At 56.4% G+C, this 21,632-nt stretch overlaps 1 protein-coding gene across 3 annotated transcripts in view; it reads left to right on the forward strand.

Annotated features, from left to right (window-relative positions):
- Positions 1-7,061: 7,061 nt before the first annotated feature.
- SRRM4 (serine/arginine repetitive matrix 4) overlaps positions 7,062-21,632 on the forward strand; it is a 45,283-nt gene continuing 30,712 nt past the window's right edge. For all 3 annotated transcript variants that reach the window (XM_058036770.1, XM_058036771.1, XM_058036773.1), the window contains exon 1: positions 7,062-7,218. In XM_058036770.1, the coding sequence (XP_057892753.1) occupies positions 7,088-7,218 (131 nt within the window). In that variant the 5' untranslated portion in view covers positions 7,062-7,087. The remainder of the gene's footprint in view (positions 7,219-21,632) is intronic.

The raw sequence follows: 21,632 nt of genomic DNA on the forward strand, positions 1-21,632 counted from the left end.
TTTTTCCTGAGGTGAATCAGCCTCCCCAGGAGGCAGCTGGGCTGAGGTGTGGGATGCAGCCTCGTTATTCACCAGGTAATTGTGGGCTGAGGAGATGTCCCAGGAAGGACATCAGGGCTGCTGCAAGGGGGATTGGGGCTCTCTGGCCAAGCAGGAAGGGTTTGCTACAGCCCTGGGCTCATCCAAGCTCCCAGCAAGAAAGAAGACGACCTTTCCAAGATCCAGGCACACCCAGATACCCCAACAACAGCCCTGGAGCACTTCCCACCCTGGCTGAAGACCCCACTGTCCTCAGGGATCTGCTGTGACCTTTGGGCGAGCTCCAGGAGCTGTCAGCTCTTGACCCAGCCTGCAGAGCAGCCTGAACGGTGACAGCAAGGTCAGCAAGATTTGGGGCCCCTGGACACGTCCCTTGTCACATCAGTTCCTGCAGTTACTTGGCTGTAATTTAGCCTGGTTTAATTGTGCTTAAATTAGCCACAAATGGAACAGCACTGCAGCTGCTCTCAAAAAATATATAAAATTACAGCACGCTAAAACATTTTCACGTTTCATTAGTGCATCTTAATGGGAAGTGTCTGCTCCCCAAACTCTCTGTTTACCCTCCAGAGCAGTAAAAGTTTACACATTAGCAGTTGTGCTGCCCATTAACACTGCACAATGCTCTGTGTGTTTTACAGGGGCAGTGCTGCTCCCCACACGGGTGGGAAGGCTGAAATTTCGGGTTCTCCTGGGGCACCTCTGCATGGGTGGCAGTGATCTGAGCAAGGAGCACCCTGAATGGCAGCTGGGAGCAATGCCACCCTCAGGAGAAGCACCAGAGCCCCTTTCCCAGGATGGGGCTGCCTGTCTCCTTGGCTTTATCAGAGCTTTCTCCCAAGCAGGGTAATGCCTGCAATCCAAATCAGGGAGCTTTTTCAGTGGAAGCAGCATTTTAGCAGAAGCCTATTTAACGCTTAGGCTGACGCCCTCGAGTGCTTTATTTTAAAGCCTTTTTGTTCTTCTCCATTATCAGTAATAGTCTATAAAAGCCAAAATGCAGCACTTTGCTCCCTCCTGCTCCATCCCCCTGTGGTGTGGGCAGCCCTGCGTGGCAGGGGCTGAGGAGGCTCCTCTGTCCACTGCTCCCCCTGCCCCCAGTAATCCAGAGGGGGAAAAAAATCCAGGGAAAAAGCTCAGTGAGAGGTGATTGCATGGGGTCAAACCGCTTGTCCCATCAGTGTTCCCCAGGCAGATTTGGTTAAATACCTTTGGTCTCGGGCAGCATCTTCCTGGGGGCTCATGAAATGAGTTTTAAGATCTGAATCCCAAGTGACAGGGTGGGGATTTTGCTCCTTGTCTCTGTCCCACCTTACCCAGATCTCATCTTCCCCAGGGAGATGGGTTTTTGTGCAAGGGGTGGCCAAGGAAGGGTGAGCTTGAGCAGTCTGGGGAATTCAGACCTTCTCCTGCCCCTGACTTGGTTCAGTGCAGGGAGGTGCTGGAGGAAGGGAAGCAGGACTGAGCCAGGAATGGAAAATCTCAGTGCTGGCTTGGACGAGGGTGCACATCCTGAGTCTGACCCCTTCCAGCATTCCCAGTCCGGAGGCCAAAGCCCGCTGCCTTCCCTCTCTGCATCCCAAACTTGTGCTGAGCATCCCCACCCTGCCCCCTGCAGCCAGAGCCGAGCTGAGCTGGACCCCGCCGAGCTGTCAGTGATTCCTGCAACACCCATCAGTGCTGTCCGTGTGATTGGAGGCTGCCAGTTGCCAGCAGGGAGGGCACAGAGAGCCCAGCAGCCTCCCCAGCTCCGGGGGCATCATCCTTGGGGCTCTGGGACCCTCTGCCCTCACTTGGGGGCTCTCTGTGCCCCCCACAGCCCAGCGAAGAACTTGGCAAGCCAGGCCCTGTCTCTTCTGCTCGGACACATGTGGCTGCGGGCTCTGTCCCCTCTGTCCCCCGGTGCCAGCCCTGTCTGAGCTCTCAGCAGTGGCGCTCGGGGAGCAGCGGCTGCGCAGCTTTGCTGCAAGGTCCCTGGGGCCGGCTCGCCTCCACAGCCACTGCTGCTCACAGGGGAAAAATCATGTTTTCAGCTCCAAGCCTCCATCCTCTTTTCCAGTCTGGAGCTTTTTTAGAGCCACAGGGAAGAAAAGGACATGGCCTGGCTGCCTGGCTTCCCTGCCTCCCTCTGCTCCTGCTCTCTCGTTCTGCTCTTCCCGGCGGCTTTGCTCACAGCTCCTGTCCCTGCGCCCTTTTTTCTTCTTCTGCTGAAATATCTGGGCCGTGCGGCTTCACTGGGTAAGCAGCGAGGGGAAAGGGCTTTTGTTGGAGCAGATGTGTGGGCAGGTGAGCTGCAGAGCCCCCTCCTGCCCACAGAGAAGCCAGCTGCTTCCACAGAGGCCAGCACTGAAGGCAGGGTGGGACACACCTGGTCCTGGGGACAGGGACACACCTGGTCCTGGGGACGGGGACACAGGCTTGGCAGGTCCCTGATGTCCCCCTGGAGATGATGGAGAAGCATCCAGTGTCCCCCTGGAGATGATGGAGAGGCATCCAGTGTCCCCCTGGAGATGATGGAGAGGCATCCAGTGTCCGTCTGGAGATGATGGAGAAGCATCCAGTGTCCCCCTGGAGATGATGGAGAGGCCTTCAGTGTCCGTCTGGAGATGATGGGGAGGTATCCTGAGATCCAGGGGCTGGATGGGGATGTCCCACCCTGTGCTGGTCCCACTCCCATCGTGGTTTTTCACACTCAAACCCCACAGGTTTCCCTCTTTCCTGCACAGGCACAGTGGAGCCAGTGCTGATGGAGGGGACATGGGCATCCCTGTTGTTTATCAACCCAAACAAGGGTCTTCACCCCAATGTCAGCCCCAGCAGCCCCCTCACACCAGGCCCAGCATCCTGAAGCTCCTGAGCTGGGCACTGATGGCCCTTGTGGGCAGTGGGTGCAGCCACAGCCTTGGCCCTCTGCAGGGAAAGCTGCAGCTCCACTTCCCACTGCCCTTATTTACTGCCTGGAGAAACTTGGGCAGGGTGATGGAGGCAGGGGACAGGGTGGTCACTGCCACCACCCTGTGCCCAAGGGGCCAGCACAGCCTTGCATGGACTCCCCTGGGTTTTCTGTGGGTGGAAGGACAAAAAAAAAAAAAAAAAAAAAAAAAAGAAAAGAAAAGAAAAATAAGACACCTTTGGCGAGTCCCTTGACCTTGGATGCACCTGAATATAGGGATGGGCAGAGTGGGACATTTGGGTGCTGGGCTCTGCCCTGAGGGGTCAGCCAGGAGCCTTGCAGGGTAAAAGGCCATAAACCAGGTATTTACCCTTAGAAAGGTGGCGAATTCCCTCTTGCAACAGTTTGATCCTCCTAAATGCATTTACCAGGCTAAGGTGCTCCAGCAGCAGCGTCCTGCCACCATCTGAGGGCTGTTCCCAGCTTGGCACACAGTGCACATTGTCCTGTGGCTGTTGCTGCTTCTTCACCCTGCAGGCCACTCCTCACTCACTCTTTTACTGGGAAAACCAGCTTGGATCCAGCCCCACTGGGCATCCTCTGCACAGGTCCATGGCCAAACCAGTTCAGTTGCAGGACCCCCTCCTGGCAGGCAGGGCAGAGCCAAGGGAATAATTGGTAAATGCTTCTGGAGGGCCACGAGCAGAGGGCACTCACAGCCTTTGTTTATTGACTCTTGATGTAATGAATACTTCCAGAGATAATTACTGACTTTCTGCCCTCCCAGTAAATCTGTTTGGGGAATGGCTGGAGTGGTGCCATGCCAATGGCACGGGGAGGTGGGAATGGGGTGGATTGAGCAAAACCAGGTTCTGGCTCTTCCCACTGGGTACAAGCCAAATAAGAAAAAAAAACCCAAACCAAAACAACGCTCAACATTTATAGAAAAATATTTATGTAGCTCCAGGACAAGCCCAGCTTTCTTCTCCCTACTAGGGGGAACAGATTAAAACTTAATCCTTGCTAAACACATTTTCTCCTTTCCCTCCCTTGGGGTGCCTCCTGCACACACACAGCTTCTTCCTGCTGATCCCTGCTTCCCTTGGGCTTGTCCTCCTCAGCAGCAGCCCAGGGGGTGTTCACCAGAGCAGGGACCCCCCTCTTCTCTCCACATCCTCAAAATCAAAGCCTCTGTGTGGGAGGGGATGAGGGCACAGGGCCCTTTAAACGTGGAAGAGGGAAAAGCAGGAGAAGGCATGGCTGGAGTTCCTCAGTCCCTGAGTCAGGTGGGTCCCTCTCACATTTCCCAGGGGGGGTTGGATGCTGAGGGGAGGTTTGGGAGGTCAGGAGGGTTCTGGGTGTTTAATTGTGGGGCACAGGGGGTTGTAGGGCTGCAGAGCCAGGTGTGGCAAGCAGGGCTGGGGGCCAGCAGCCTTGGGGAGAGCCTGGTCTGCAGCACCCCGTGCACTGGAGGGAGGCCCTTTGTGTCACTCAAAAAAACCCCAAATAATGAGAGAAGAGCTCTTTAAAGAAGTTTATATATTATATTTTATTAATAGGTCCCGATTAAGAGGAAAATGTGCAATTATGCGGTTTCCCTGTTCCCATCCCAAGACTCACTCGCTGTGCTACAGTTTGTAGCAAGCATTTGAACCTGGCAGAGCCCCACGTTACTGCTGCAGCTGTAAATAACCCAGGCTGGCATTTATGGCACTCCCAGGCTCTGTGCTGCTGGCACACGGTGCTCCCACAGGACAGGCAGCACCTGCAGGGGCTCCAGGGATGCTGCAGCCATGCCCACCCCATGGGAGCAGTCCCAGAGCCCCAGAGGGACACCAGCCCTGGTTCCATGGGTTAACAGACACACCAGATGCACACAGCATCCTTTCTGCTTGTGATATAGTGCTTTTCCTGGCCATCTTGTAATGCTTTCTCAGGCTGTTTATTTATGAGACAATTTATTACTGCGCAGTTATTCTATAGCAGGGGAGTCTGTTCCTGGGAGCCTCCGTTAACCGAGCCAAGTGCTTAATTGGCTCACTGATGTCTCCACAAGGTGTGCCAGGAGAGAGGCTCTTGTAGTGATGGCAGCCTTCCTCCTGCCCACACACCACCCGTGCTGCTAATTTAATAGTGCAAACATTTATTATTCTTTTTATTTGGGATTAAATGTTAGGGTGATTGGAGAGAGCGCTGGTGGAAGGGGTGAAATGCCCCGGAGTGCAGCTGGAGGTGGTTGGGCTCATCCTGCAAAGCCCAGGGGATGGTGATGCCTGGCAGGTTGTGTGGTAATGAGGCACCAGAGGAGGGTTGTGGCTGACAGTGCCGCTGGGGCTCCTGCCTGATCCTCACCCCGCGTTTGGGTCACTCGCCAACAAATCAGAGCAAGACTGGGGAGTGAGTGTACTTAACACCTGATCTCTCTTTATTGAGTTTAATGTGCTCTGAAGGGGAAACAGGTTCCTAATGAGCAGCCTGTGTTCTGTGGGAGACTGGCAGGGCCAGAGGAAAGCCGAGGTTGGATTTGCTCGGGTGGGGAGTCCCTGTCCGTGCCCAGCTGCAGGAGAGGAGCTCTGGCCCCTGGTGGCTGTGCTGGGGCTGCTGCGTGTGCCCTCCCCAGCCGTGCTTTCCCAGCCTGGCAGCTCTAGCCTCTCAAACCCTTTCTCCTGCTCCTTCTGCCCTTTGCTGTGACTGTCCCTGGAGGATCCCCGCTCTGACACCTGCCCCCGGCATGCGCATCGTGCCCTGGGCTGGAGCGCAGCTCCGAGCCGCCTTTCCCTTGGGCGGCTTCCCGGGGGATAACACTCTCCCAGCGAGCATCTCTGCGCCGTGCCTGAGCGCTGTCCTTCCCCGTGGGGTTTTCAGGCATTGTTTGGCAGCGCTGACAGTGTTTCTGCAAGCCCTGCTGGATGCGTGCCCGCTCTCGCTGCTGCCCTTCCCCAGCATCCCCGTCCAGCCGCGGCACAAAGCCCGGCCCGCGTGTGCCAGCGCTGCTGACCCCGGCACAGGCGGGACAGGCAACGAGGAGCCGGCAAACCACGCCGCCAGAACGAGCCTTCTGCTGGTGTTGGAAGAAGCGATTAAGTTTCCCCATGATTTTCCTTCTTCTCCGGCTCCCGCCGCCCATTGTTCCCGGCTCCATTATCCCCCCGCCGCTTACATAAGCGCATCGTGCGGGTTTCTGAGGCACAATAGAGACAGTCTCATTCATCCAAGGTCACCAGCTCTTACTTGCGCTTCAAAGCATGTGGTAGAAGAAGCGTTCTCTCCTAAAGACGTTTTTATTGTACTCAGCGCAGAGGCTGAGGGAGATCGCAGCGCTGCACTTGCACCGCCCCAGCTCTTCTTCCCTCCCCACGCGTCCGGTCCTGGCGGGTCAAATCCTGCCTGGAAGGAGAGGAATTGTTTTCTGCGCTGGCTGGGACCCCACTGTGGGATTCCCAGCCCGGCACTGCGCTGGAGCCGAGGAACTGCATGCTCCCTCCCTGCCCCTGCCCAGTTAAATGGGAAGGGAGGAGGAGAGGGGTGGAAAAGGGGTTGTATTTCGAATTCTCTGTCCCATTTGGGTCTCGGTATAGACGAGTTACAGAGCGGTCTCTACGGCCTGCTGCCTGCTGCTTTCTCCCTCAGCTCCAGGCTCTCCCTTTCTTGTGTCTGGTGGGGACTGGGCAAACACGGAGGCTCCTGGGAGCCTGTGCGGGCTCCGGGGTCTCTCTGTGCCCGGGAGGCTCCGTGCTCCGCCAAGGGCAAAGCGCAGCGGTGATCCCGCAGCGAGCGGGCAGCGGCCTCTCGGCTGGGGAAGGAAACGATGGGGAGGACGCACGGCCGGTCCCGGGGGCTGCGAGGGGGTGGAAACCCCCCAGGATTCCCCCACGCGGGGGAGCGGACACGGCCGGAGGGGGTCGCGGGTGCCCCGGAGCCGCCCCCTGCCCGCGCTGGGCTCCGGGCGCAGCCGCGGCGGGGGCGGTGCCGGGGAGGGGACGGCGGCGGGCCCGGCCCCTCTGCCCGCCCCGCCGGCACAAAACGGAGGCGGGGGCGGCCGGGGCCGCACTCCCCGCAGCGGGCCGGGCTGCGGGCTCGCCGGGCCGGGCGGAGCGGGGGATGTAGCGCTCAGCACCGCGGACAGCGGCGGGGCTGCCCGTGGGTGCCGGGGCCATGGCCGGCGTGCAGCAGGGAGAGAAGCAGCTCTTCGAGAAGTTCTGGAGAGGCACCTTCAAAGCCGTGGCCACGCCGCGACCCGAGAGCATCATCGTGGCCAGTATCACCGCCCGCAAGCCGCTGCCCAGGTAAGGGCTACCGGGGCAGGGAGGGGGGTCTGGGAGATCCTGCGTCCTTCTCCATCTCTAGTTCTCTTCCCACCATAAGGAGAGTCCTGAGCGTGTCTTCCTGCCACCAGCAGCTGTTCGTGGCTGAAGGAGCCGGGGCACCCTCCCCATGCCTGAGGCTGAGGGTGCTGGCTGGCTGAGCCCCCTCCCTGGGCAGGTGCTGTGCTCCAGAGATGAGCAGGTTTGGGAAACTTTGGAGCCTGGGAGCAGGGTGAGGGTCTGCAAAGCTCTAGCTGGGCTACAGAGTGGTGGGGGGCATTAGCTGGAAAGTGTGAGCAGCTCCATCCCCGTTGTGCAGAGCCCTGGGGTGTGTGTCCTGCTGGTGGCCTTGTCTCTGTGTCAGCCCTTCACCTCGGACCCTTGGGAAGGGAAACAGCCCCTGGGGCCGGACCCTGCCCTGTCACCGAGGGGAGGCTGGTGACCCCCAGGGACACACAGTGCAAGCAGCCTGGTCAGTGCCACGGCCAGGGACAGCTCTGGGGATGGTGTCCCCCATGTCCCATAGCCAAGCAGCTTTGACTTTGCTCACCCAGCACCTGTTCTGCCCCTGTTTGACAGAGGCTGAGCAACAGAGAATCCTGTGAAAAGAGGCGAGGGGGCTGCAGGTACCCCTTGAGCCCCTCTGCCAGGCTGTCACACAGGCAAAGGTCTGTGTGGCTTCCTCACAGCCATGCACACTCTAATTTAGACCACCTTTATTTTGCTGATTGTCTCAGTATTTGTTAATAATACCCTATTTGTGCTGCTTTTATAAACAAAGGACTCTTTTGCTGGCTCTCCTCTCTCTTTGCTCTCTTTTTCCTCTGCCGGGTCCTGCCCAGCTGCTGTGGGGAACCAGCCAAAGTTCGTGGAGGTGCTGTGTCTGTAGGGGAGAGGGGCTCAGTCTGCAGGAGGCTGGGTCCTGGGGGCTCAGCCTGTCCTAGGGAAGAGAGGGATCCTTTGAAATGAGCCTTTTCAGATGCCCCCCGTGCCAGTGGAGGCTGTGAGCCACAGCACAGTGGGGATGGGGGTCCCTTCTGCCCTGCAGCCCAGCTGCTGAGCCTGAATGTTTCCAACCTCTCTGATTTCCATTAATCTAGGTAGGAAAATGGGAAAAGCATGTCTTCAGCCTCCAGTTGAGAAGAACAATTCTTGTTTCCACAGGCAGTGTTTGCAGGGCTTCAGCCTTTGTGGCAGAGGGGAACCTCAGTGTTTTTCTCCATCTGTGCATCGGGTAGGGTCGGCACCTGGGCTGAGGGCTGGCTCCCACTCACACTCCTGCCTGGAGGTTCCTCAGTGAGCTTAAATATCTTGCAGTTGGAGATGTAATAAGGCAACAAATTCAGATTTTGTGGAAATACAGCCAGCCTGGGTGCCAGGAATGCTGCCTGGCTCTATCTAGCCAGCAGTTTGGATGGCACAGACATCGTGGTGGGGCTGAGCACCGTGGCTCGGGGTGTTTGCAGATCCATTAAAAAGTTCCCAAATGTGAGCACCGCTCCCTGCTGTTGGTAGTGACAGCTCCGGTGGCAGTGAAACAGTGCAGAGCTCTTGGCACAGAGCAGAGCCAGCCCGGCTTTGCCGTGGTTTGTGGTGGGCACCAGCAGACCCAGGTGCCCACGCTGGGCTGTGCTCCGCTGCCGGGTCAGTGCAGCCCGGCTCCTTTTGTCCCCTGGCAGTGTGTCCTGCCGGCCCGGGGCTGTTCCAGGGGTGTGACAGCTGCACAGGCTCCGCGGGGCACTCGCTGTGCTCGCCCTGCCCGGGCACGGAGGGGCTGTGCTGCTCCAGGGGCTGCCACCAAAGCTGCGGGGACAGAGATGCTGCAGCTCCCAGCTCTCCTCATCGGTGCTGCCGGCTCGGCTCACATCCCACGGGGCTCTGCCAGGAGCTGGAGCTGCTGCCTGGGCAGGATCACACCTCTGAGTGCCACATCTCACACCCCCAGGGGCTTTGCAGCGGCTCCTTTGGCTGCACGGTGATGTCCCCAGGCTGGCCCCAGGCTCCTGGTCCAGCAGTACCCAGAGCCAGGCTCCTGCTCTCCATCCATGGAGAGAACAGACCCGGGGCTCACAGCAGCTCCTGTTGTAGTGGTCTCTGTGCCTGGCTCCGCTCTGGGTTTGTTTTTCCGGAAGGTTTCGCTGCGCCACTGCTTGGACCAGCCTCCCTTCCCTGACGATACTCCCGACTAATTTAAGAGCAAATGACTGTGGTGCCAGAGAGGAGATGGGGAAACCAGTTAGCCAAATGAAATATTAAGATGACCATCTGGATTGCTGTTTTCTCCCACACTTGACAGCTGGTCCCCTGCAAACACCCTGCCCTGGATCCGGCCCCGTGCTTCCCACAGCAGTGGAGACGCTGCCATGGTTTCTAGGCCAGCACTGCCCACCTCCCATCAGTGTTCCTGTGCCCTTGTGGAGTGTCAAGGGGCTCAGCTGCACCATGGGGGTCCTGCCAGGGATTCCCCCACAGTGTCCATAGCCCAAAGCATCCTGCAAGGTGCCCTGGGAATGGCTGAGGGCCCAATCCTGCGTCCTTGTGGGGCAGCAACGGGGTTACCTGCACACAAAGTGATGGTTTTTCCCCTTGCCTCAACCCTCACCACTCCCTTCCTGCTGCTTCTGCAGGTAAAGCATCTTCCATCTAAATTCCCATCTAGCTGTCTTGGAGGTTGGGAGGGTTAAAGCTTTGCTAAACCCACGGTTCATCCTGGAACAAAAGAGTGCATTAATACCTTCCCTCCTGCTGGGGCTGGGGGGGGCACGAAATCCAGCCCCCAGACAGCTTTGTGCCCAGAGCAGAGCTCTGCCAAAGTAAATGGATTATTGACCAGTTTGCAGAGTGAAAGGGAAAACCGAGGTGATGGGGAAAGGGGCTTTTCCAATTAACCTTTCCCCACACAGGGCCTGGTGGGGCTTTGCTGTGCAGCTGAGGGTGAGGGGCTGCATGATGAGGGGAGGCTGAGGCTGACCCAGAGCTTGCCTTTGCAGGGGAATAGCTCCAGCATGTGCAAAATCCCAGTGTGATTTGAGAGGGTTTTGTGCCCAGTGTGCTGGGGAGGGATGGGATCAGGGGCAGAGACCACCTTCCCTGCCCTGAGCCCCTCTGCCAAACCGGGGTGCCCTCAGTGTCTCTCACTGGGCCATGAGGATGGGGCTTTGGCTCTGGTGAACTGAAAATGCTTTAAAATCTGCTGTGTTAAGGTGCCACTGGCCTCTGGGGATGAGTATGAGCACCATGCTGTGGCCCCAGCCCCAGAGCAGGCTCAGCTTCCCTCCCTCTGGGCTGGGCTTTTGTCTGCATCTCTTCCCTGGCCGTGACCTCGGGCACAGCACGGGGCTGGGAGCCCTGTCCCACCTGGAAGCCTGACTTGTCCAGCACTGCTGAGAATTCCATCAGCATCGGGTCCCCAGGTGGGAGATGCTCCAAGTGTCCCAGGAACTGGAGCTGGTGGGAGTGTGGGGGCTTGAGGGACGATTCAGGGGTGGTTTAGTTCCCTGCTGCCTCACTGCCAGCCCCGGTACTGTTGGCATGAACTGCCCTGTCCCCAGAAACTCAGCCAAAATCCACTTTTGGGCCAGCGGGTGCTGGTGTCAGCTCCCGGGGCAGCCGCTGAGACAGAGGAGGCTCCTGCATCCCTCCGTGCCAGATGGTCTAAGTGGGTCACATCAGGGCAGCGCTGGGGATTTGTGCTTTAACCCTTAATCCCCCGGGATGCGCCGTGCGCGGAGGGGGAGGGATGCGCTGCTGAGGTGGGATTAAGCCGTAGTTTGCCGTCGCGGGTGATCTTGGAGAGGAGTCTGGGACAAGGGTGCCGTGTCCTGGGTGCCGTGTCCTGCCCGCTGCCCTGGGACGCGGCAGGAGCAGCCAGGGCACGGCAGTGCCGGAGGTCTCGGTATCCTCCGAGGGTGCACAAAGCAGCTGCGGATCTCCCGTGGCCTCTGCAGCGACTTTTGGCCGTGCCAACCTCTGGCTCCCTTTGGCTGCCGCGATTCCCCAGCGTGCCCCCCCATCCTCGGCAGGGATGTGTGGGGTGTGCCGGCGGGGAGGGAGCCCCGCTGGCAGCCCTGCCGTGCCGCTGCCCCCCAGCCCCGCTAATCTCCCCTGGCTGGCCGGGCATCTGTTCCGCGGGGCCGCCTGGCTGCCATCTGCTGCTCCATCCTGCGAGCCCCGGTGCTAATGAGCCCGTGGCCCCGGCCCAAGGAGGGGGGAGAGGGGCTTGAAAAGAAAAGCGAGGGGGAGAAGAAAAGCCCCTTCCTCGGAGGGGCTGTCAATAGCGAGGCTTTTGTGCGCCCCTGCCCTCCGGCTCCAGCTGGACGGCGCTGGGAGCAGGCAGAGCTAATTAGGCAGCTCGGAACTGCCGGGGGGCTGGGGGCGGCTCAGCGAGGGGAAGAGCTGGGAATGCCCGCAGGACCCACTCCCTGCTGCTCGCAGAGCCTTCGTCATCCTCATCCTCCTCCTTTCCATCTGCCTCTGCTCTGGTGCTGGGCACCGTGACCCTGCTGGGGAATGCTGTGATTTTGGGGACAGGTAATTCCTGACCTCTAAAAGTCCACTTGAGAGCTTTGCTGAGCTTTGCTGAGCTTTGCTTGGGGCCCAAAGCATGGCTCCTGCTCCCACACTCACCCGTAAGAACACGGCACAACCTGGCCCTGCTGCTGAGTGAGGGGCCACAGCAGCTGCTGAGGAAACACAGGATGAGGGTCTCCCTAAATCCAGGATTTGCTGCTGCCCCACCTCTGGCCAAAAGCGACCCTGCGGTGTCCCTGCCGTGCCAGGGAAGCACCGTATCCAATCTCTTTAGATGAGGGATGAAATCAGGTGGAAGGCAGCAAAAGGGAGGACAATTCCACTGGCTGGCTGGAGGATGGTTTTGTAGAAATATTTGATTTCACCCTTGATCAAACCCGCTGGAGACATTGGCCTGGCTGCCAGGCAGCTCCCTGTCTGCAGATGCTGTGAGGGGAGCACTGGTGGGGTCTGTGCTGACCATGGGGTCCCTCCCTGCCTCAGCAGCATCCCAGCACTCATGTGAGGCTGTTTCATGGAGTGTGGAGAACCAGGTCACGGTGAAGTATGACAGTTTAGGGTCTTGCAGGGCTGGGGTTCATACTTGCCTGGCTCAGGTAGCAGCACCATCTCCAGCCAGTCCCCATCCCTGCTTTTATCCCATCCCTGGAGAGGCAGGAGAGCAGGATACTTGAACCCCATGCATGTGTTCACACCCCTCCCACCAAGTCCTGCTAATGAATATTTAGGGATGTGAGGCCCTAAATAATAAATAGCAGTGATGACCTTGATGACAGGGATTGCTAAGGAGCTTCTGCCCAGCGCCAGGTCCTGTGGCTGCTCGTGTCTCCTTACTGTCACCATCCTGTCCCCATCATCTGGGACAGCCTGTGCTGCTGCAGCTTGACCCCAGAAAGAGCTTCTGTGTGATCAGGGATCCCTTCTCTCACCAGGCTCCCTGGGCTTGGGAGATTTCCCTGGCATTTGTACCCCTCCCTGCATCTCCATGGCTGGTGGCTGTACCTTTCCACACCTCCATTTCTCTATAAGCTGGACTTATCAAAAGCACCCCCACATCACTGAAATGAAATAATTTCATGCATGACCACCCTCTCCTTTTCTCTCCCTTTTTTTTTTTTTCATTCATTTTTTCATTTTCTACCTGTGGGCACTGAAACCTCTTCATCACTGCAAAGCCTGGCCCAGGCCAGAAAATCCCACCAGTGTTTCAGTGCAGAGGGTGCCAGGGCTTTTGCCACAGCCCCTGCTCTGGCATGAGCCCTCAGAGGCTCTCTGGGACTGGGTCTGTGACCCACAGCTCTTCCCTGTGACCCACACACAGCTCTCACTCCCTTGGGCCCAAATCCCTGGTGGTGCCATCACCTGGAAAACAGGCCAGGGCTTGATGCCTGGATTGGCATTCCCAGCAAAGGGCAGGGAGAAAGGGAGCCAGCTTGTGTTTGCAGCCTTGCTTGATGATTTCAGAGGTGTCTGCAGAGGCACAGAGGTTGTGATGCCTGAAATCTGGTGGCAGTGGTGGGTCCCAGCAGCACAGCATCCCCAACAGGCTTTGGTGTGTGCCAGGGATACGCGGGCTGGGCCATCACCCCCGGGAGCGTGGCCGGGCACAGTGCCCACGTCTGTGCCACCATCTCCTGGCAAAGGGCACTCGACCCTCAGTGGGACACCGGGTGCTGCAGAACTGGCTTCTCCAGCAGGCACTCGAGCTGGAAGCGCTGACAAACACGGGCAGTTTAAAAATAGCCGTTTCTTTCGCACGCGGCGGGAACGCGCTCCCTGCCAACGCAGCAGGGACTGCAGGAAGGGCTGACAAAAAATAATGCAAGTGGCAAAATAAACTCTATTAAAAACTGTGCTGGTGTTTGAGGCGGGCTGAAATGAGTCTCTGGTCTGGAGGCAGCGAGGCTGGGGCTCCACTGATGACCCGTTAAGCTCTGCGTGTTTAATTTATGAATTGTCATTAGTGGGAGAAGAAGCAGCTGCTGCCCAGCCCCAGCTGGGGCATCTCCTTGTTCCCCCCTGGCTGGGCAGAGGGGACAGTGTGGGCAGGGTCCTGCTGCCTGTGGGGCTGCTCTTCTCTCTGTCACTTGCTGGAATGGGCTGTGGGGGCTTTCTGCTGCTGGGTTCCAGGTGCCCATCTCACAGCCCACAGGGTGGCTGAAATGCTCTGAGACCCACAGGCAACAATGACAAAATGAAACCCATCAGCCCGCGTCAAACACCAGCACATTTCAGGCTTCACAGCCTCTGTGCCTTTGCACTGCCACAGACATCAAATTCCAGCAGGAACTTGGTGGCACTTTGGCAATGGGCTGGTTGTATTGGATTTATCTCTGTGCCCACGTGTGTTGGAGGGTGACTGGAACAGAGTGGGGCAGGAGGCTGGGATTTGAGCTACATTACCATCAGGATGAAGAATTAGCTACTGCCCAGCAAGAGAAATATTTTTGCATTAAGAGAGATTTCACAGTTAAAGAGCTCCTGCTGCATTAATCTGTGGGTCAGCTGGAGCTGCCCTACAATCCCCTGCCCACCAAAGCTGGGCAAGTGTAACACCAATCTGTAAGAGCATGTAAATATAACAGAAGTCATTCTCCACTGCTCCATCAGCTGCAGCCAGCAGAGGAATCCTGCTCTGCCAAGGCATGGACATGGATGGATGGCTGGGGCCCAGAGGGTGCAAGAGGCAATTTGGGATTTGGGCAGATCTACTCCTGAGGCTGGTGCTTTAACTCAGAGAACTTATTTACCTTAAAGCATTTGCCCTCTTCAAACCCCCCTGCTCTGATCAGAGCCTGGTCAGGATTGTTATGATGGGGACAAGCAAGACAACTGGCTTCAGCACTTCTTTGAAGGGATGGGGTTTTTATTCTCCAGAAAATTCCAAGACTGGCAACTTGCAGACAATAAGACCCCAAAGCAACAAAACTTGTCATGTGTCACCTGTGTGTGGGGCAGCCTCCATGGTTATCCCTCACCTTTACCTTTTGGAGGGGTTTTGAATGTTTTGGTGATTCCAGGGTCCCTGTCTTTATCCCCACCCTCCCTGTGAGTGTGGAGCATCTCTGCACCTGCAGGGCCAGAGCCAGAGGCACAACGCTGGCAGCACGTGCCAGTGGAAGGTTTAGCTCCTGCTCTGTGCTGCCTTGTGGCAGTAGCTACTCCCCCATTGCCTCAGGAGTTCACCACAAGTGCTTTTTTTCCACCCAGAGCCCCAATTTCCCCGTCCCCCCAAGGGCTCTGGGCACAGGAGCTGTGCCATGGGGATGAGTGGGTTAATTTTGCAGTGGTCCAAAGTGCTGGCTGCCTGCTCTCTGGGCTGTGAATGCCACCCAGGGCACATCCATCCCTGATTAATGGAAACTAAAAAGCAGGATCCTAGGGACCTGTGGCTCCCTCCCCACTGCTGGCTGCCACAGCCAGCCCTCAGCCTGTGTTGCTGCCGGGTTTGTCCTGCACAGAGCAGAGGACAGGGGTCTCACCTCGCCTGCCCATGGTGGAAGAGCAGGCAATGGAGCCCCTGGACACAGCCTGTGCCCTGCCTGCAGAGCTGGCACTGCCCTGCTCCCCCTGCTCACCCTCCCCAGCACTTTGGTATTGATTTGACCTGAACTCCCTTTAATGTGCTGTGATTTCTTTCAATTAGGCTTTGAGCGAGGTCTGTGCCACGTTCAATAGAACTGGACCCGTGCCTGGACTAGCACAGCCCAGAGGGAGATGCTTGCAGGAGCATCCCCCCATGCCCTATTTTCCCCATGTCCCATGAGGATATTCCCACTGCCTCAAGGTTGCTCCTTGTCCCCTCTGCATTTCCTGGCCTTTGCACCCACTGGGCTGGTGGCTTTGCCAAAGGGCAGGTTCAGGGTGATCCCTGCTGTGTGCAGGAGCAGCCCCACTGCAAATGGGAGCTGAACCCACCCTGAGCACTGCTCATCTTCACCAGAGCTTTTCCCTCTCTCCTTGGGGGCTGTCATCTCCTCAGGGCTGCATTCAGCCAAGGCAGGGCTTGGGTCACATTGTTTGCAGCAAACTGATGGGCAGGGTGCTTGTTTGCAGAGATTGTGTGGAACAGAAATCCCTGCCCTTCATCTCCAGCTGCAATTACCGAAGCCAAGTCGATGCAGTTGATGGTAATAGGATGGTAACACTGTCTGAATTCGTATTTAATGCTGATTCCAAGGGTCTGTAATCTTCATCAGCACCACATGACTTTTTATAGAACAGAAAAATGTGAGAGCGGTTAATGAGCTGTAATTCTGGAGAGCTTCTGCCTTGATTGGGACTAATTATTTTCTTTATAAAAATAATTAACCATGCACACAACCTATAGAGTGAAAGGCATGTGGCATTAATTAAACCATGCAGTATTTTCACTGCACCTTTATCTCCCATTTCCCAGCACATCCCAAACAGACGGTGACACGCTGTGGAAAGCCAGGCTGGGCACAAGCTGGCATCGTGTCAGGGCACAAAGGGCAGGCCCTGGGTGAGGGGGATGCCCCAGATCCCAAATCCACAGCCCCTTGGCCATGCGTGTACTGTGGAAGGCCTCATTTGGGTAGGGGAGGCTGGTTTGGGGGCAAGGGGATGGTGCTCACACGTGGGGGCACAGAGGGGACACTGGGGGTGTCAGTGGGGCAGGGCACAGGGCTGTGTGCTTTGTGCTGTGATTTGCATCAGGATATCCCAAATTTGAGGTGGTGGCTTTGTGCAGGCCAAACCTTTGTTCTCCAGCCCTCTGGGATCCCAGAATGAGTCCCAGGTGAACGTGCCCCAGCACCGGGGCTGTGCGTGCTTAGACACACACTTACATAATACATAATTGTTAACAAAACTAATTCCCTTATTTTCCTGGAGGTATTCTGAGAACTAATGAATATATTTGCATAATCTTGATTTTGTTTATGAATAATTCTGGATTATCCAAATGTGAATAACACCAGGGCTTTGCCACTCTAGATTGCCTTTCAGCTGAGGATAGCAAAGCATTTTACAAATATTAGTTCAGCCTCACAAATCCCAGCGAGCAATAAAATTATTATTACACCCAATTAAAGATGGATGGGATGGAAACTGAAATGATTCTCTGAAGCCTGTCCTGGCAGGGTCTGCCACAGGGATTCACCTGCCTCTTCCAAATCATCCCCCTAGGAAGCAGCAAGTGGACAAATATCCTCTTTTTTCTTTTTTTGGGATGATTTAAAACAGTGGCCAGAGTTGCAGGGTGGTGTGGATGGTTGGGGACCTGAGAGCAGACAGGAGGTTTCTTTCTGGCTCTGACTCCCACACAGCACTGAGCACCTCATAGCCCTGTGTGTGGCAGGGATGGCACAGCTATACCACCCTTTTCCATCCTGGAGCACAGTGAGAGGAGAAAAAGCCTTGTCTTCCCTTCCAGAAACTCTCCTTTATTCAAAACCTCCTCACCAGTCCTTCCTGGGCAGGCAGCCTGACCACTGAGGTGTTTCCCACAGGACCAGGGGGTGTTACAGGGAAAGAGAATTGGAGTCAACCCAAACACTCCCACCCATGAAGCTGCAGTTCAGGAGCTTCCCAGCTCAGCTGTCCCTGCACACACAGGGAGGAAAAGGCCCTTTTTGGCCATTAAAAACCCCTGTGAGTAAATGAGAGTGGGAGTTTAGAGTCCACTTTCCACATCCCCTGCTGGGCTGGGATGGTTGTAGGCTCCTTGCTCAGCAGCAGAAATGTGTTGGTTAATTCCTTTCCACGGGAGCTGATTTCTGCCCACGCCTCTCTGTGTGGGGACATCTGCTCCTCACGGTGTCACGGAGCCCTCCTGGCCCCAGGGTGGCCCTGGCCGTGCAGCCCTGTACATCACAGGGGGCTGCATGTTCAGGAGACAAGTCCCAAAGATAGGGATGGCCAAGGAACCCTTCCTCACCAGACGCTGCCCAGGTGATGCCCTGGCTGGGGACACCCATCTGGCACCCAAGTTGGGGACACCCATTTGGCTGCACTCCTGAGTCTGTCCTGGGGGATTTGAGCAATTTTTAATGTTGGAGTCATTTCAAGCTGAGCCCTTGGGAATCGCTGTTCCCTAGGGAGCACCATGCCTGTGTTGTGGCACATGGGGTGGCTCAGGGTTTATGAACAGCTTGAGGTGACCTGGATGTCCCTGTCCCCAGCCTGGGTGGATGGATGGGGCAGTAGAGAGGCTCAGCCAGGCATTTCCAGGGCAGCTCTCCAGGTACGTGGCAGCTGAATGAACAGGTTTTGTTCTTGGAGTTACCTGAGTGTTGGGACCTCCAGTGTGTTCTCCCCTTTTCCAGTGACAATTCAACAGAAGATTAAGGGAGAGGAGGAAAAACTTTATGTGAGTGGCAAAGAAAGCATTGCTGCTCCAAGTGGATCTTCTCCAGCCACCTCCTTGCTGCTTTCTAAGTGCCTAATTACTAATTTATTTTTAAAGTGATCTCAGTGCTCCCAGGAGCTGTGTGTAACTGTGTGCTTACCATTCCCTATTTGATTAAAATTTAACGAGTTGTTATTGGCAAATTCACTATTTCACTGCTGTTTGCCATGCCAAGTAGCACAGGGTCTGGACAATGCAGGCCCATCTGATGGTCTCGGGAGCAGAGGCTGGCACTGTGCAGCCCCTTGGGTGTGAAGGTGCTCTCCAGCCTGACCATATTGCAGGGAGTGCCAAAGCCCTTATTTTCTAGGACATCCATGTGTTCATTTTTTTTTTTTTTTTTTTGTTAAACCCTTCCTAAAGCATTAAGCATCATCCTCAGCTTCTGGCTCCCCGTGCTGTGTTGAGAAATGCCCAACCACAGCCTCTGGGCTCCCTCCCAGCCCCTTGGTCCTGACCTTGGCCCAGCTTGGTTTTGCCCTGTGCTGCTTGTGGGCAAATGTTTCAAGGGAAACAAGCTCAGATCCAGACTTTTCCTTATCCCAAGCTCTGCAAGGGCTGTTCCAGGTTGCCCCCATGCCTGGCTGTCAGCTCACCTCTGCTGCAGGCTGCCTGGGGGTGATGGCAAGGAGAGGAGCCAGGAGTGCTGGGAGGAGAGTGGCTGTGGGGTTATGGTGTGGTTTAGCATCATCTCTCAGCCCCAGACCTCTGGGTCACCCAGGAGCCTAGTGTCCCCCAAAACATGGATTAGGGCTATGCCATGGATCAGGGATGTGCCAGATTGCTGTGCCGTGGGGCAGCCCATAAGCACTTCCATCTGCATTTGCGGGCACCTGGAACAACCAAAGCTCTTGTCGTGTTTCCTGATGGAGGAGAAAACTGGCTGCTGTACAGGCATGGGAGCCCGCAGGGTGTTTGTGCAAGGAGGAGGCTCTGAGGACAGGAAAGGCACAGGATTGTCCCCCCGAGAGCCGGGCAGTGTGCAGGGGCAGACGGGCAGGAAGCTCCGCAGGGACCCCGAGCCGAGCCGGCAGCGTGGGAGGCACAGGATGCCGCAGGAACCCTTCGAGATGGGGCAGCAGGCCAGGTTTTCTTTAGAAACAATGTGACCGTGTGCCATATTCCTCAGGTTCCTCGCTGTTATCGCTGGCAGGCAGTCAGCAGAGCCATCCTGGGTCGCTGGAAGCGAGGGAAAGGGACACGGAGCGCTGCAAGGAAGGGGGACAGAGATGGGGCTCCTTGGGGAGGAGGAGACCGAGCCGTGGGGAGCAGGGAGAGGCTGTGCCCACCGAGAATGCGATTCCCAGAGGCCTGGCTTTCCCCGTGGAGCTTTCCCTGCGCAGGGACTGTCCATGCCCAGGAGCCGCTGGCAGCTGGTGCCCGGCACAGAGCCCTCCCCGCGGGCTGCCCCCTCTCAGCATCCCCCGGAGCATCTGGCACCGATCCTGCGCCGCCAGCGGGGCCTCCTCCAGCGGGGAAGCTCCTCTGTTCTGATCCAGCCATGCATAGTAAATCAACTGCTGGAAAAGAAAGAGCCAAGCTGCTTTTTTGGCCCGGGATGTGCCGAGAGGGGTCGTTAAACCTTTCTGGAGTGCGAGAAGGAAAAGGAGCCGCATCCAGGCTTGTGCCAGGACACAGGGTTCCCAGGAGCAGGAGGGGGAGGAGAGTCACAACTGGCAAAAATCTTATGAAAAATGTATAGTACAGAATTGTGTTTCTCTTGTGCGTTTGAACTGCCTCAAGAAACCCACGTGTCCTTCTGCAGCTGGTGCCTCTGCTGATACACAGGAAAAAAATAGCAGGGAGAAGATTAAAATTGAACTGGCTTGGAGTCTGTGTAATCAAGGAAAATATCTCGGTGATTTGCTATTATAATTTTCAATAACAAACTGCAGGGCTCCTGCTGCACTAATAATAACGGGTTGAATGAGGTGGGCAAAGAACCTGCCTCGGGTGTTTGTGTGTGTCTGTGAGTGCTTGTGGGAAGCACTCACAATATTCCCCATCTCCTAATTTTGAAGAGGTATTTTTAGTGCTTATTTCAAAGGGCTTTACATAAACACATCTGCTGGAGCTTTTGCTGGGAAATGTCTTTATGACAGTCTTTTCTGTCCCCTCGCTCTGGGGGGACAAGGGAATGGTCTGAGCATTTTCTTTTTCAATCAGATAAGCAAAGCCAGAGAGCAAGAGAGAAAATCACAGGCTCATTCTGCCGGTGCCAAAAAGCTTCTCAGCCCAAAGGGTGGATTTTAGAAACACTTTGAGCTGCTCAGATCACCCTCACTGGAGCCCAGGGCAGAAGAACACGTGGTGTGGCTGTGGCAGAGAGTGCAGGGACGTGGGAGAGCCGGGATCCTGACCCACCACTGCCCGCTCTTGCACAGCCAAAACCTCCAGATGAGGAAAGGAGAGGAAAGATGGGATATTCCGTCACCTGTCCATGCACTTTTTGCATGTAACTCAGGAGAATTGGCAAGAACATCCCTGGTGCAAGCAGCTGCAGGCACAGGAGTTTCTCCAGCCTCCCCTCAGGATGCCATATCCTGATATTCCCAGTTCCAGGCAAGGTGTCCATCCTTCATCATTCAATACCAGTGAAACATTCACAGCTTTTAGGCTCATTGGAGATGTTTTAGCCTTTTTTATTTGGGGGGTTTGGTTGGCTGAAGCTGCTCCTGCCTTTTCACTGAGGGGTGTAGAGATGATGGGAACATGAAGGCAGCTAGGGCTGAAGCAGGGAATGTAGTAAAGTTTCTGTATTGGCTGTCCCAAATCCTGTGACCTTGGAAGTGCTGCCAGTGCAGGTCTGCCAAATGCACTCAGTGCCCAGAGTCTCTGAAGTGCTTCTGCATCCAGCACCCAACCCAGCTGCATGTGCAAAGGAAAATAAAGGATAAAAAAATCCCCAAAAACTGCTTGGTTAGCATAGTCCAGCCCCAGTTTGCTTACACTGCTGCTTGCAGGGCAGCTGGGAAGGACACAAGGACTGCACAAGGCCACTGACAGCTGGAACTGCTGGGGTCCATCCTGTGGGGGTGAGGGACAACACAACTGAGTGGGGAGATGGTCTGGTGCCACAGTCTGGCAGCTGAAAGGTCACAGGGAGACAATTTTCCTGCTTTTGTCTCCTCTTGAGATGAGTTACTGGAGGGAAAGGCTGATTGATGGAAGGTTTGTGGCAGGAGGCAGCTGCAGGGCCAGGGGAGCTGGGCTGGGACACGGGAGCCTGTGGGCAGGGGATGGCAGCACCCAGGGAATGTCAAGTGCACAGCAAAGCCCCCTGAGTGCTGTCACTGCGGGCTGGGGGGCATGGGTGTCACTGGGCTCAGCTCCCCGAGCAGCCTGCGTCCCCAAGTGCCACATGCCATGGCCTGATGAGATGGCATTTGGCTGTGGCAGGCAGCATGGCAGCCCAGGATGGAGGGATGGGCATGGTTTGGGAGTTTGCTCCCTGAGGCAGCAAATGCTTTGTGCCTTTGTCCTGTCCTCTGTG

The sequence above is a fragment of the Melospiza georgiana genome, chromosome 18, assembly GCF_028018845.1.
Source record: "Melospiza georgiana isolate bMelGeo1 chromosome 18, bMelGeo1.pri, whole genome shotgun sequence".
Lineage (NCBI taxonomy): Eukaryota > Metazoa > Chordata > Aves > Passeriformes > Passerellidae > Melospiza > Melospiza georgiana.